Genomic DNA, 14050 nt, shown 5'->3' with positions numbered 1-14050 from the left:
TTTTCCCCAAAACAAAACTGTAAAAAATACTGTTTTGGCTGATATATATATTTACGGTGTTTCATTGTTACTGAAACTGAATTAACCCATTTATCATTTTACGGTCTTTTACTGTCATGGTTTAGCAGTTTTTCACCGTAAAATCTACAGACATTTTTTACAATGTAGCTTGCAGCAAATACATAACATTCAGGGATGCTTATATAGACACATTTGCTCACATAACAGATTCATCTCTTTACCTATAAAAAAAAAAAAATGATTCAAAGACAGCCAGTAGGTGTTTTCCATTTGCACAGGGAAACGTTTCATTCTATTGTGCAGCCGTTTCCAAACTGTTAAGCTGATGACATGGATTTCACACTGAGCAAGAAATAACATCACTCCAGAGAAACCAAGATGTTTTTTCTATCAGGGGGGTTCTTTAAGCATAAAGCATTCATTCATTCATTCATTCATTGTCCTGTTTGGTCTTAATAAGCACGGCAGAGGCCTTCGCACACAAATTATAGAACTACGTGCATCATTCTTTGGCATTATATAAACATGTTGTATAATACTATTGACATATTCTCATGTCAGTATTCAAACTCTAGCCCTTTTCTTGTTTTCAAACTATACAGCGTAGGATGACTCACCACTGTTGGAGCGAAATGTTGTCTTACACACACACACACACACACACACACACACACACACCCATCAGGGTTATCTGCCACTGAGGTCACACAGTGCTTCACCTCTGAAGAAAACTTTTATGGTTTTACTTTCTCTCTCTCTCTCTGCCTTCAGTACTTCATCTACTGCTGTATACTGGGGCTGGTTTCATGCTCGGTGTTTCTGAGGATCAACTATGAACTGAAGATGGTGGTGATGCTGGTTGCCGTGGTGATCTACAACATCATCATCCTCCAGACACACGCCTCCCTGCTGGATGGATTTAGCCAAGCGCTGTATCCAACTGATAAACTGGAAAGGTACCTGCAAACTGTACACACACACACACACACACACACACACAGACTCTCGACTAATCTAGATAATAATGACACAATTATTAGGCCCACTTAAGGTCAATGCTTTCCCTTCTGACCCTGCAGCCTGCTGATATCAGTTGAGCAGAGCCCATTAAAACCACTAATGAGACTGGACCCTGGTCTTGAGGGACAGAGCACTGCTGATGTGGCAACATCCCATAAACCTGTCCATCATGAGCAAGTCCTTGCAGGGAGGATGATGATGAGTGGCAGAAAGAAAAACAGCAGTTTCTGTTGATGGAGCCGAATTCATTTCTCACATTTGAGTGACAGTTTGAGTCTCACTGCTGAAGAAATCCCATTATAAGAAAAAGTTTTTAGAGCAGTTAGAAGGAAGACTGGGGAGGAAATACTTTTTTCCCTAACTCACTTTTGTTTTATTTCTCACCATGGCTTTTTTACCCTTTTTTTTTAACATAAAGAGAATTGAACATAATCTTTCTTCAGTGCTAAATGAAAGCCATGTCAAACGAGGACTGCCAAATAAATCCATTTTGTGCCCCGACAAGCATACACTTCATTATATTAAATATATATAAAAACACTACAGTTTGGTGAACTGACTTTATATTTAAGATGTGCATAGTTGAGCATGGGAATTGACATCATATACTCATATCTTAAAACATTTAAAATACAATTATTATTATTATTATTATTATTATTATTATTATTATTATTAATAATAATAATAATAATAATAATAATAATAATAATATTACATTTTGTTTGGAACGCGCCTTTCTTGGCACTCAAGGACACTGTACAAAAGGAAAGAAAAATTAAAAAAAATAAAATACACAGAATTAAGAACAATACAATACAATAGATTGGACAGGGTACTTGTCATCAGAGGGAATAAGCTGTTCTTCAGCGCCGATCTCGGTCTTTTGGCTAAGATCAAGTGTAGTATCTGTTCTTATCAGTTTAATAAAAATAGATAAATATATAAATTCAGCACCGCAATTTCAAAATCAATGGCATCAGCACTCTTACTACTACTACTTTAGCAAGTAAAAGCCACAAAGTGGATTAAACCTGAATATTTAACTGATCCTGGCTGAATTTGGCCGCTACTTAGTTTCATAAAAGCAGCGGAGCATAATCATCATGGAAATATGTTCTGTGATTTTTTTATTCTTTATTTTACAGTACAGTACAATAACAGTTATTTATAAATAACAATAACGGATAATAGCGGATTTTCGGTCCCTGTAAACACAATAAAGAAATGTATAACTTTCTGAATGGCATAGCTGCACATAGTACATCATCATCTGACGCATATAAATTAATATTTGTATGCTTGATGTTTCGTAGATGGAAGTAGGCAGAGCGGGTTATGTTGTTGACACCCAAACTCTTAACCTGGGGGGAGGGTGAAACGGAGAATTAATTGATTACAAAATGAATTCATATGAGAGACTTATGACCAGAACAGCTTGACTCACAGTGCTGAACTGCTGCTCAAATTAATCTTCAGGTTTTCCACTTACAGATTTACACCACTTCTATGTTGAATCTATTGTTGACCTGCTATCTCCCCCTAAAAATCCACTGTCCACAACCCCCAATTCTCTATAAAAGGGGGCAGAATGTTAATGGCTTAAAAGACTCAGTGTATCAGTGATTATTCATGTTTATGTCTATTTACAAATCACAGTTACTAGCACAGTATTGCTGATGATTTTCCAAAGCTGTTGAATGTGTTTTCCGAGAATCTGTGGGGACATTTAATTCCCCCCAGATAATTTAATAGTAGCAGAGTTTGGCAATCTATCCTGGTGAACTTCATGTCCGCTTCAGTGTTGTCAAATTGATGTAGTTCTTTGTGGTAATGATGCTTGGCCTTTAAAACGGGTGGGCAGTTCACCACAGATTACCAGTGCTGGAAGGACTATTTACACATATTTACTTAAAAATAGCAACACCACAGTGTAGAAATATTCACAGTGTTAAATAAAAGCAAAAAATAAGGAAATTGAAATGATTTTCTCACAAGGCTGCACATTAACAAAATGGGGAAAAAGTAGAGGCGTTCATGGTTGGTTTTGTTTTCATCATGGGATTTGTTGACTATACCAGTAGTTCTCAACCTTTTTGAGTCGCGACCCCCAATTTAACATGCATGTTGTCCGCTAACCCCGCTCACTGAACAGAATCTCACACGCACAGTTCAGATCACCCAAAAAAGAAACAAAATGACCAAAAAAAGGAAACAAAATGACCCAAAAAAGACACAAAATGACCAAAAAAGGAAACAAAATTACCAAAAAAGACACAAATTGACCACAACATAATCAAAGAAGACACAAAATTACCAAAAAAGACACAAATTGACCACAAAATAATCAAAGAAGACACAAAATGACCAAAAAAAGACACAAATTGACCACAAAATGATCAAAAAACGACACAAAATGACAAAAAAAAAACACACAAAATGACAAAAAAACACACAAAATGACAAAAAAAAAATAAAATTAAGTGACCAAAAAGACTTAAACACATTAACACATGAACACTTTAACACAGTGGAGACAGAGCTTGAGAATAGCTGGACTATACAATATCACCACACTTTGACACCAGACGATCAACATCACAGTTATTGCCAAATAATAATCTCTTTTCTTTCTGTCTCTCTGTGTCCAGACCAGGAGTGCTGAAGGATCTGAAGACGATGGGTTCTGTGTCGCTTTTCATCTTCTTCGTCACCCTGCTGGTACTAGCCAGGCAGGTCAGTAGTCTCTCAGTCATAACTTAAAGTTATATACACTACTGGTCAAAAGTTTTAGAACACCCCAACTTTTCCAGAATTTTATTGAAAATGATGCAGTTTAATATCTCAGTGTACTCTGAAATTAATGCACATTTGCAACATTTACAATTCTTTATTGAGCATGATAGTGTTTTGAAAGTTTAAAAAAAAGATTCAAAATCACATTTTATCTTGGACTAAAGGACTAAAAAAAGACACAAAATGACAAAAAAAGACACCAAAAGACACAAAATGACTAAAAAAAAGACACAAAATTACCAAAAAAGACACAAAATGACTTAAAAAGACATGAAAAGAATAAAAAAAATGGACAAAATAGCCCAAGACTCCATAGAGTTAAGTTGTTAACCCATTTCTTGTTCCCTGAAAAAGGCCTTTTTGTATAATTCTGAAATGTACATTATCTTTCAGTTTTGGTTAAGCTTGCCTTTTTTTTATTTACCTCACTTACCTTCGTACCCTTCCAAGCTGTTCATTTGACTTGAACTGCTTGAATTTCAATTAAAAAATGGAAAAATTTTGACCGGTAGTGTATAGTGTCCTATATTTCCAATATAAGTTATAAATTTACTGGGCTCACTACCAAATGCATCATATGAGGCCATCCAGCACTGTCACAGGAATTGAAATGAGTTTTGCTCCTTTCTAGAACAAAATTTAGGAAGCAAGTGAACCTGACTTCAAGGATTTGGCTGAAAATGCTCAAAGATCAAAATGTTTGTTCAGAAGGATGTTTTTTGTAGCTTGGGAGCAGCCGGCCTGGCCCTCTGCCTCCATCTCCTCTGCGTCCAGCATCCTTGCTTCATATCTGAGCTAAACTCAGCTGACACCGATCTGGTTTGCATGTTTAATCTTTTTCTGGGGGTACCATCCATCATCTCTGACCCCAAAACAGATGTTCTGGACGGAAAGACTGCCCCCCCCCGGAGCTTCTGTACCCAAAACCAGGGCTCCCCTGAGAGCCACACAGCTCCATGTGTTGTTCCCATTCTGGGTCACTGTCACCAGAAGGGAGGGGAGCATTTGTTTTGGAAACACAACTTTGCTGCGGTAAACTCTTTGTGACGATCATATCTTATTCTGAGCCGCGCTTTTATCAAGGTCTTTCTGGGGTAATTGGGTTCATCCTTCCGGATGCTGTTTGGGTATAAATTAGCGCACTAAAATGCTTCATCAATTATCCCCAAAATAATTCTGGAAACAGGTCAAAAGGTGTTAGAAGTGGCGTCAGCAGAAGCCCTCGACGCAGAAGTACGTAAATCGGTGCCGCGAGGCCTTGGAGCATCCGTTTTACATGCTTTTATCCTGCTATTAACAAATTTGCCTTGCAAAATTTTCATCGTCAACCCTAATGAGCCCATTTCTAGCTATTTAGTCAGAGGGAGGAGAAAGCAGGTTAGGAGAACGAATGCATCTGTAATTCATCCCTCAAGAACAGATGCGCGATGGAGCAAAGCTCATTTACAGGCTTGTTAGCTGGTTTCTAAACGGCCTAGTTTCTAGACTCCAGGAGGTACAGAAGATCCTCTCTCAAGCTGCCCTCACACTGTACACACATATATTTATATTTACAAAAAAATGCTTAAACTAACTATCATATCTGTTCCTGTCCTATCTGTTCTATCCTATCTACACTACCGGTCAAAAGTTTTAGAACATTTAATTGAAAATGATGCAGTTTAATGTCTCAGTGTACTCTGAAATTAATGCACATTTGCAACAACTAGCAACTTTATTGAACATGATAGTGTTTTGAAAGTAAAAAAAAGATTCAAAATCACATTTTATGTTGGACTAAAGGACTAAAAAAAGACACAAAATGTCCAAAAAAAGACACAAAATGACAAAAAAAGACACCAAAAGACACAAAATGACTTAAAAAAGACACAAAATGACCAAAAAAGACACAAAATGACTTACAAAGACATGAAAAGAATTTAAAAATGGACAAAATAGCCAGAGACTCCATAGAGTTAAGTTGTTAACCCATTTCTTGTTCCCTGAAAAAGGCCTTCTTGTATAATTCTTAAATGTGCATTATTTTCCAGTTTTGGTTAACCTTACCTTTTTTTATTTACCTCTGGCAGTTCACCACTTACCTTTGTACCCTTTCAAGCTGTTCATTTGACTTGAACTGCTTGAATTTCAATAAAAAACTGGAAAAATTGGGGTGTTCTAAAACTTTTGACCGGTAGTGTATATTTATATTTACAAAAATGCTTAAACTAACTATCATATCTGCTCCTGTCCTATCTGTTCTATCCTATCTATATTTTTCATTATTTTTCATCATTTCCACCCTCAGCTATTAACACTCTAGCAGAAGATCTCAGCACACTGTTGGAGTCTCTAAATTGGCACCACTTTCATCTCAAGGGAAAAATATTCAGTGCACACATTCATCATCCAGCCTGCTAACGACACACATGAAATATACCTCACAAGAGACTGAAAGCGCTCCCACATACATCCAAACACACTGCAGGGCCCAGCCCACAGGTAGCCTGGAGCTTTCAGATATATACCAGCATAATGATGGTGTGTTCAAGGGATCCCATCTGATGCACAAACACACACTCCTGGGATGTTTTGACCCCGATAGATAGAAAACCCCCTCAAGCTTGAATAACCCAAACATTAGTGGTGGCTACCTTTTATGCAAAACAGTCCGGCCCGCTTACTATTTCCTTGAGCAACCAGAGCGAAGCTTCTTATTGGGACATTAATTTTCTATGAATACCAAGTAAACCTTTAGTTTCAGTTGGTTAGGTTTTCCTATATACAGTCTTGTACATTTTCCATTTAGTGGGAGGAAACAGAATGCAGGCAGCCTATCTGGATGATACGCTCTCATACAGTGGACACATTTCTGTACCTAGAGGCAGTCCAAGTCTAGTATCAGATTAAACTGTAAATTAGAAATAACAACATTTCAGATTATTTTCTTGATCTTGGTGTAGGTTTCTTCTGTGGCCTGCATAGACTGTATAAGTGTTGAAGGTTGAGAATGGCTGGTTTAACCCATTGACGCCTAAAACTTCCTGTTAGACCTCTGGGCGATTTTAAAATAAGCCCCTAAAACCTGAAGTTTTTCTGTAAATTCAACAGAAGTGTCAACGCTTCTACTAAATAATAGATTTTTCAGCCTCTGTAGCAGATAGAAATGAAATTAAAAAAGTATTTGAGAGCTTATACAAATACTACAAAATGACGTAAACGCTTTCCAGGCTTCAATGGGTTAAGGCACTTCTGCATTTAATTCACTTATCAATGGCGGAGGCTGCGTCCACTTCCTTTATACAGTCTGTGGTGGTCTGTAGCTGTGGAGCTGAGTGCTGGGTGTGAATGACACAGGTGTCTCTTTACTCTGTGTCCTCCTGTAACAGAATGAATATTACTGTAGGTTGGACTTCTTGTGGAGGGACAAGTTCAAGAGGGAGTGTGAGGAGATCGAAACCATGGAGAACCTTAACCGCGTTCTGCTGGAGAACGTTTTACCTGCACACGTCGCCGAACACTTCCTGGGACGCAACTGGAAAAATGAGGTAAATTCCCCCCAAAAATTGAGTCTTATTATATTTATTTTGAGCAGTACCACTCAGCGTTATTAATATCTACAAGTGAAAGGAACAGTTTGACATTTTGTGAAATATATTGATTTACCTTCTTAAATACTGACTCAGAAAAATTAATCCACGCATTTATAACAAGTAGAGTAGATTATTGTAATGGTTTATTCACTGGAATCTCCAAATCAAGCATTCAAAGGTTACAACTAATTCAAAATGCAGCTGCGCGTATTCTCACTGGCACCAAGAAATATCAACACATCACACCCGTTCTTAAATCTTTGCACTGGTTACCCGTCATTTTTAAAAACAGATTAAAAACCTATCTTTTCTCTACAGCATTTGGTTGAATTGTGTGCATGTGTGGTTGTGGGAGTGGGTGCACATGTGTGAGTAAGTAAGTGTGTATGTGGTGAATATGGAATAGCTTGTCTACCTGCACTCTTCAATTAATTTGTAATTGATTTTTGTTTGTTTTTCTGTGTTTTTTTCTGTTTTTTTGTTTTTTTTAACTGTAATTATGTATATACATTGTGAAACACATTGAGTCTGCCTTGTGCATGAAATGCGCTCTATAAATAAAGTTGAATTGAATTGAATTAAATAAAGATGGTAATGTTACTATGTAGCCGGAGCTAGTAGCTGGTTAGCTTAGCCGAGCTCATACTGTAGACTGGAATTCCAAACTCAAATGCTATAAGTACCTTCAATTAGCATGTGAGATTTTCTTTGTATGTCTTAGTATGAAACCAGGAAGTGATTTTTCATAAAGGTAAAATATACACTCACTGGCCATTTTATTAGCTTGCAAGGAGTACCCAATAAAGTGACGGTGTTCTTCTGCTGCTGTAGCTCATCTGCTTCAAGGATATTTTATTTTCTCTTTCTCTGACCATCTCTGTAAACCCTAGAGATTGTTGCAGTGGCGGTTCTAGACCAATTTTACTTTGGGGGCCAAGGAGGGGCCAGTGTTTAATCAGATGGGCACATTAAAAATCGTCAAAAATGATATTTAAGCATCAAAACCTTTTTAGCTAAAAGTCTCATATTTGGAAAAACTACATTGATTGAAGCAATGAGACTTACCAACATTAACAGTTATTTTTGTACGACAATGAAATTTCTCTTTTTTTTGCATCACTTTTTTATTTTGAAAGTGCAGTACAGTGAGAATGATCTTTATATTTAGCTTTTATTGCACAATTAAACTATTATACAATGTACACATTCTGGGTTCATTTTGTGTACAATGAAATATGGTTTGAACAAAAAATAGGTAAGAATTGTTCCGTTGTTCATCGTTATAAATTTATCATTTTATTATTAATTTGGGGCCAAAGCAGGGGCCAAAGGCTTCTTCACAGGGGCAGTGGCCCCTGGAGGCCCCTGTGTAGAACCGCCACTGGATGGTTGTGTGTGAAAACCCCAGTAGATCAGCAGTTTGTGAAACCCCAACAACCATGCCACGTTCAAAGTCACATAAATCTCCTTTCTTCCTCATTCTGATGCTCGTTTTGAACTTCAGCAACTCGTCTTCATCATGTCTACATACCTAAATGCATTGAGTTGCAGCATGTGATTGACTGATTAGATAGTTGCACCCAAAAAAAGTGCCTGATGAGTGTTAAATAATTAAATGTGCATGCTCTGAATGTGCTGTTGTTTTCCATCTTTTACCAGCAGATTATTTTGTTTTCTCCACTGTTACATGTTATATGCATCATTTATTTCCCCAGTATAATCAGTATAATACGCATATTCTCTTTGTTGCATGCTGTCCCCGCATATATGCTGTTATTGATGTAGCCTACTTGCCTAACATACTTCCCATTCCTATATTTCTCCTTGACTCATTTCAGCGCTGTATATTTCTGGTTACCCACATTTACTCCGTCTGATGAATGCTGTTCCTATTTTGCAGTTGCGGTGACCCAGTGTCCCCACAGAGATGATTAAAGTTCCATTTTATTTATTTAAAGAGTCAGTGTCATTGATCAGTGTTAGGTATTCAGCTCGTAGATCTTCTTCCTGTGGTCGGGACTCATTGAAACCACAGACCATTCGTCTCTAACTCTCGTTCACCAGCTCTCGATCAATACAACACCCAGCTGTTATCTTCTTCTTGCTTGTTATCAGGACCTTTATCATCAGTCATACGAGTCGGTGTGTGTGATGTTCGCCTCCATCCCAGACTTCAAAGAGTTTTACACTGAGTCTGATGTGAATAAGGAAGGGCTGGAGTGCCTCCGTCTTCTCAACGAGATCATAGCAGACTTTGATGAGGTAAACTCTCACACTGATAACGCTGCTATTTTGTGAGGTAGCCACACTGGGCGATTATGTTATAAAGTTGTAAGAGAAGCAGGAAATGTAGCAGTATTCTACCAGAGAGCAGTGTTGGAATGTAACTACACTGTAAAAAAAAATCTGTTTAATTTACGGTAAAATACCGGCAGCTGTGGTTGCCAGAACATCACCGTAACAAATACAGTGAGCATATGTAAATGTTAATATCAGCAAAAACTGTAATTTATACAGAATAATCCCATTACTTTTAGGATAATTGTGTCATCATGGTATTTCTCCATTAACTTTACATGAAAATTTTATATTTTTACAGCAAAACTGTGTGTTTTCTACAATTTATGGCGGTAGAATTTAAAGTTTTAGACTATTCTTTGATTAACAGTAATTAAAAGTATCTACTACGGTGATGTACAATGTTTAATTTTATGACCTATTTTTGATGCAATTTGACAGTGTTTTACTGTAATTTCTACAAACAATTTTTTACAGTGTATGCTACCAACACCAAATCACGATGCACCACGGTAACAACCGTTAATTTATGGAACAAATTGGAGAAAGACTTGAAAACTTGCAAAACCATTAACTTATTCAAAAAATTACTTAAAAATAGGATGATTAATTTATATAAGTTAGAGTAATGAGTAATAAGCTTCTTTCTTTTCTCTCTTTTGTGACTGCTTATTTCTTTTGTTGATAAATAACAGATTGTACATTTCTAATTTTTAAATTTACTTGAGTTGTAACAGGGTAATAAGGCGTAATAAGCTGCTTCAGCCTTTTCAGTCCAAATGTCTATTATCAATTTTTACTTTGATCATGCATGTTGTCCGCGACCCCCGCTCACTGAACAGAATCTAACACGCACAGTTCAGATCGCCCAAAAAAGAAAAAAATACCTAAAAAAGGAAACAAAATGACCAAAAAAGACACAAATTGACCACAAAATGACCAAAAAAAGACATAAAATGACTAAAAAAAGACATAAAATTACCAAAAAAGAAACAAAATTACCAAAAAAAATCACAAATTGACCACAAAATGATCAAAGAAAGACACAAAATGACCAAAAAACACACAAATTGACCACAAAATGACCAAAAAACACACAAAATGACCCAAAAAAAAAAGACATTAAGTGACCAAAAAGACTAAAACACATGAACACTTTAACACAGTGGAGACAGAGCTGACTTCCAAAATGATTTGGCGACCCCCAGAAACCATCTCGCGACCCCAATTGGGGTCCCGACCCCAAGGTTGAGAATAGCTGTATTAAGGGTTAAGGGAAGGATCTGAATACATTCCTCCAGCGCTGTCAGGGAGCTGGTGTTATTTCCTCCTCTTGTGTTTATGTCCTGTATTCTTCACGTGTCCTCAGCTGCTGTCCAAGCCCAAGTTCAGTGGAGTGGAGAAGATAAAGACCATTGGGAGTACCTACATGGCTGCAACTGGACTCAATGTGACACCAGGACCGGAGTGCGCACAGGCACGCTTTCACACACATGCACCAATTGTCACACATGTGCACACACTGACATCGCATGAGACCTCAACACAGTGAGTGGACATACAACCCAATCTGTTTTATTTACATTTTAGACAAGGTACCAACCTTTTGGGAATCGGGGTGTTTATTGTTTCCTCCACATTGGGAACAAAGTGACATCGACTAAGGCTCCGTTTACATGAGGACGGTCTGAACAGAAGACGCAAAAGTGGCGTCGCGTCTTCACTTTTTATTCCTTGTTTAGACGAGCGTTTTCGGGAGGAAATCTGCTGCATACGGTGACACAAAAGTGTGTGAAATTCGATTGTATGCAGCCAGGCGGCATCACTTAAAGCCATAAGAGCATCTTTGGGCATGCAGAAGTTTTCACGCCACACGTTTTCATCAGCTACTCCTTCCACAAAGTTCTCCACCATCACTAGATCTCCCAGGTCTCGTTTACAGCCGTCTGGCTCGCCTCCGACCAATTGCTGCATCCAGAATGTGATGGAGGTAATTCCAGATCCTTCTCTGTTCACTAATACTATCTGTACATATCCTGGACATTTGGTGGAAAGACTCCTGTAAGTTTATTAGAGCTGCCAGAGCAGCTTGAAGGTCCCACCATGGAAATAATCCCACGTTTGTTTATTTTCCTGTACTGGAGCATGTATGTGACGTAAACACATACGTGACGTGAGCAGATCAGATCAGAGTTTTGCGTCTTGCGTATTTAACTTTTCCACTTTGGAGGGTGGTTTCAGATTTTTGCGTCTTTAAGCCCCAAAAACACCGTCACCGTCTAAACGAAAGGCACTTCCGATAAAATATTTTGTTGTTTTTACCCGCGAGCGTCCTGGTGTAAACGGGGCCTAAATGGTAAACGCTCCAGCTTTCATTTGATCTGATTTCCAATCATCAAAGACCATGCAAAAAAACAACGGTCACCCCATTTAACAGTGCCAACAGTTTCGGCGGCTGGAGCTCAATAAACTTGTCATTTTTCATTTATGGTCAAACAACACGAAGCTTCAGCATCACTGTCCAATTACATTTGGAGGCTTTGTGAGGGTCGCCCCTTAAAATGTGCTACACATAAACATTCAGGCATCAGTGACTCATTACTACATTCATGAATACATCAGTGTAGTCACTGGAAACAAATGAGATAATCACCCAGAAATGTGGCAACACATTGTTTTAAAGAAACAAATCTCCTCGATGGGTAGGAAATCTGTTTAATTGACCGTTAGCTGAAATCCCGCCCCCCTTTACTGTTGCTACGCCTGTCAAGCTTTCCCTGCTACCATGACACATTGTACACTGATAACAGAGGCACAATTTACACTCTAAACTGTCATTTTTGCAGCAATAGGTGTTTGATTTTACACAGATTCTGGCTTCTCATTATTGCTGTCAATTTCTGAAGTGGTCATAGGCAAATGTATAAGCTGTAGCAAGCTAATTCATGCTAACTCTGTTTACAGAAAGAAAGAAACTACTGATTTTTTCATATTTCTAGAGTAAAGTATTCAGTGTTTTTGGGGGAAAGTATCTCTCAAGTTCTAATCTAATAAGTCGCTAAAGTTAGCTGATGTAGCATCCGGCTCCCACACAGTAAATGTGCCATTCCTGATTGAGGCTTTTACTAAAATAACCTTTAACTCTTTATCAGGCAAAGAACTATATTTGGTAGTTAGAGTCAGGTAATATTTTGAGAAAAAAGTTGCAAATTTACTAGATTAAAGTCGCAAATCTACAAGAAAAAAAGTCGCAGATTTAAGAGATTTAAAGTGGCAAATATGCGTGAAAAAAGTCGCAGATTTACGAGAAAAAAGTGGGAAAAAAGAACTTTTTTCTCGCAGATTCAACACTTTAAATCTCATAAATCTGTGCATTTTTTTCTCGTAGATTTGCCACTTGAATCTGGTAAACTTTTCTCTCAAAATATTATTTTTGTATGTTTTTTTTACACATTCTGGCTGTATGTAATATCCCCCAATATTCTCTAGGGTTGAAACTTGGAATTTGCAAGTATTTCAATGAGTGCCCTATTAAGGGTTAATGTGGTGAATCTGGGAGAAAAAAAGTTGCTTTTTTCCCACTTTTTTCTCTTAAATCTGCGATTTTTTTCGCGCAGATTTGCCACTTTAAATCTCTTAAATCTGTGACTTTTTTTCTTGTAGATTTGCCACTTTAATCTAGCAAATTTGCAACCTTTTTCTCGAAATATTACCTGAAGTTACCAAATATAGGTATTTGCCTGATAAAGGGTTAAACCCACAAAATAATGTAATGTAGTCAGTAGTTATTGTTCTAGTTATTGTAGCTGATGATAGTTCCTTGGTCTTTAAAGTAAGACTGTCACAGCTGGTAGTAAGCTAGCTTGGAGGTCATGCAGATGTTTGCAGTTTACGATACAGCTTACAGTTGATCTCTTTCAGGAGATTTAATCAATGAAAACTTCCTGGGGGATGCTACATGATGCAAGCTTTAAACAAAAGCAGAAATAATAATTTTACTGCATGAAACTGAGATTGCCAATTATGGTGATTTCATCTCAAGTAATTACTGTTAGGTTCACAATTAACTCAGTGATTATCAAAGTGGGCTTACTTGAAACGTCTGGATCCATTCATTCAAATCAAAATGATAAAAAAAATCTTTAGTTTGATTGATTTTTGTTTTGTTTGTTTTTTACAGTTCAATGATTATTTAAGTGTTTGAATCTAAAATAGTTCAAGATCATGTTCTATTGTTGTAGCGTCTCTAATACATTTGTTTTATGTGGTTCTTTTGCATAATCACACAACATATTGGCTTGAATGGAGCCATTACATTTGGTTTAGGCACCAAAAGGACTTGT

General features: G+C 37.4%; 1 protein-coding gene and 1 pseudogene across 3 annotated transcripts in view; both read left to right on the top strand.

Annotated features, from left to right (window-relative positions):
* The window catches only part of adcy2b (adenylate cyclase 2b (brain)), an 85315-nt gene that overhangs the window by 66472 nt on the left and 4793 nt on the right, over positions 1–14050 (top strand). For all 3 annotated transcript variants that reach the window (XM_059349655.1, XM_059349654.1, XM_059349653.1), the window contains exons 18-22: positions 793–977; positions 3693–3777; positions 7206–7364; positions 9525–9671; positions 11077–11184. In XM_059349655.1, coding sequence (XP_059205638.1) covers positions 793–977; positions 3693–3777; positions 7206–7364; positions 9525–9671; positions 11077–11184 — 684 coding nt within the window. The remainder of the gene's footprint in view (positions 1–792; positions 978–3692; positions 3778–7205; positions 7365–9524; positions 9672–11076; positions 11185–14050) is intronic.
* On the top strand, positions 1910–2032 carry LOC131985694 (U2 spliceosomal RNA; annotated as a pseudogene).

Source organism: Centropristis striata, chromosome 14 (genome assembly GCF_030273125.1).
Source record: "Centropristis striata isolate RG_2023a ecotype Rhode Island chromosome 14, C.striata_1.0, whole genome shotgun sequence".
Lineage (NCBI taxonomy): Eukaryota > Metazoa > Chordata > Actinopteri > Perciformes > Serranidae > Centropristis > Centropristis striata.
The sequence above is the reverse complement of the archived record's forward strand: the minus strand, read 5'-3'. Positions and strand labels throughout refer to the sequence as shown.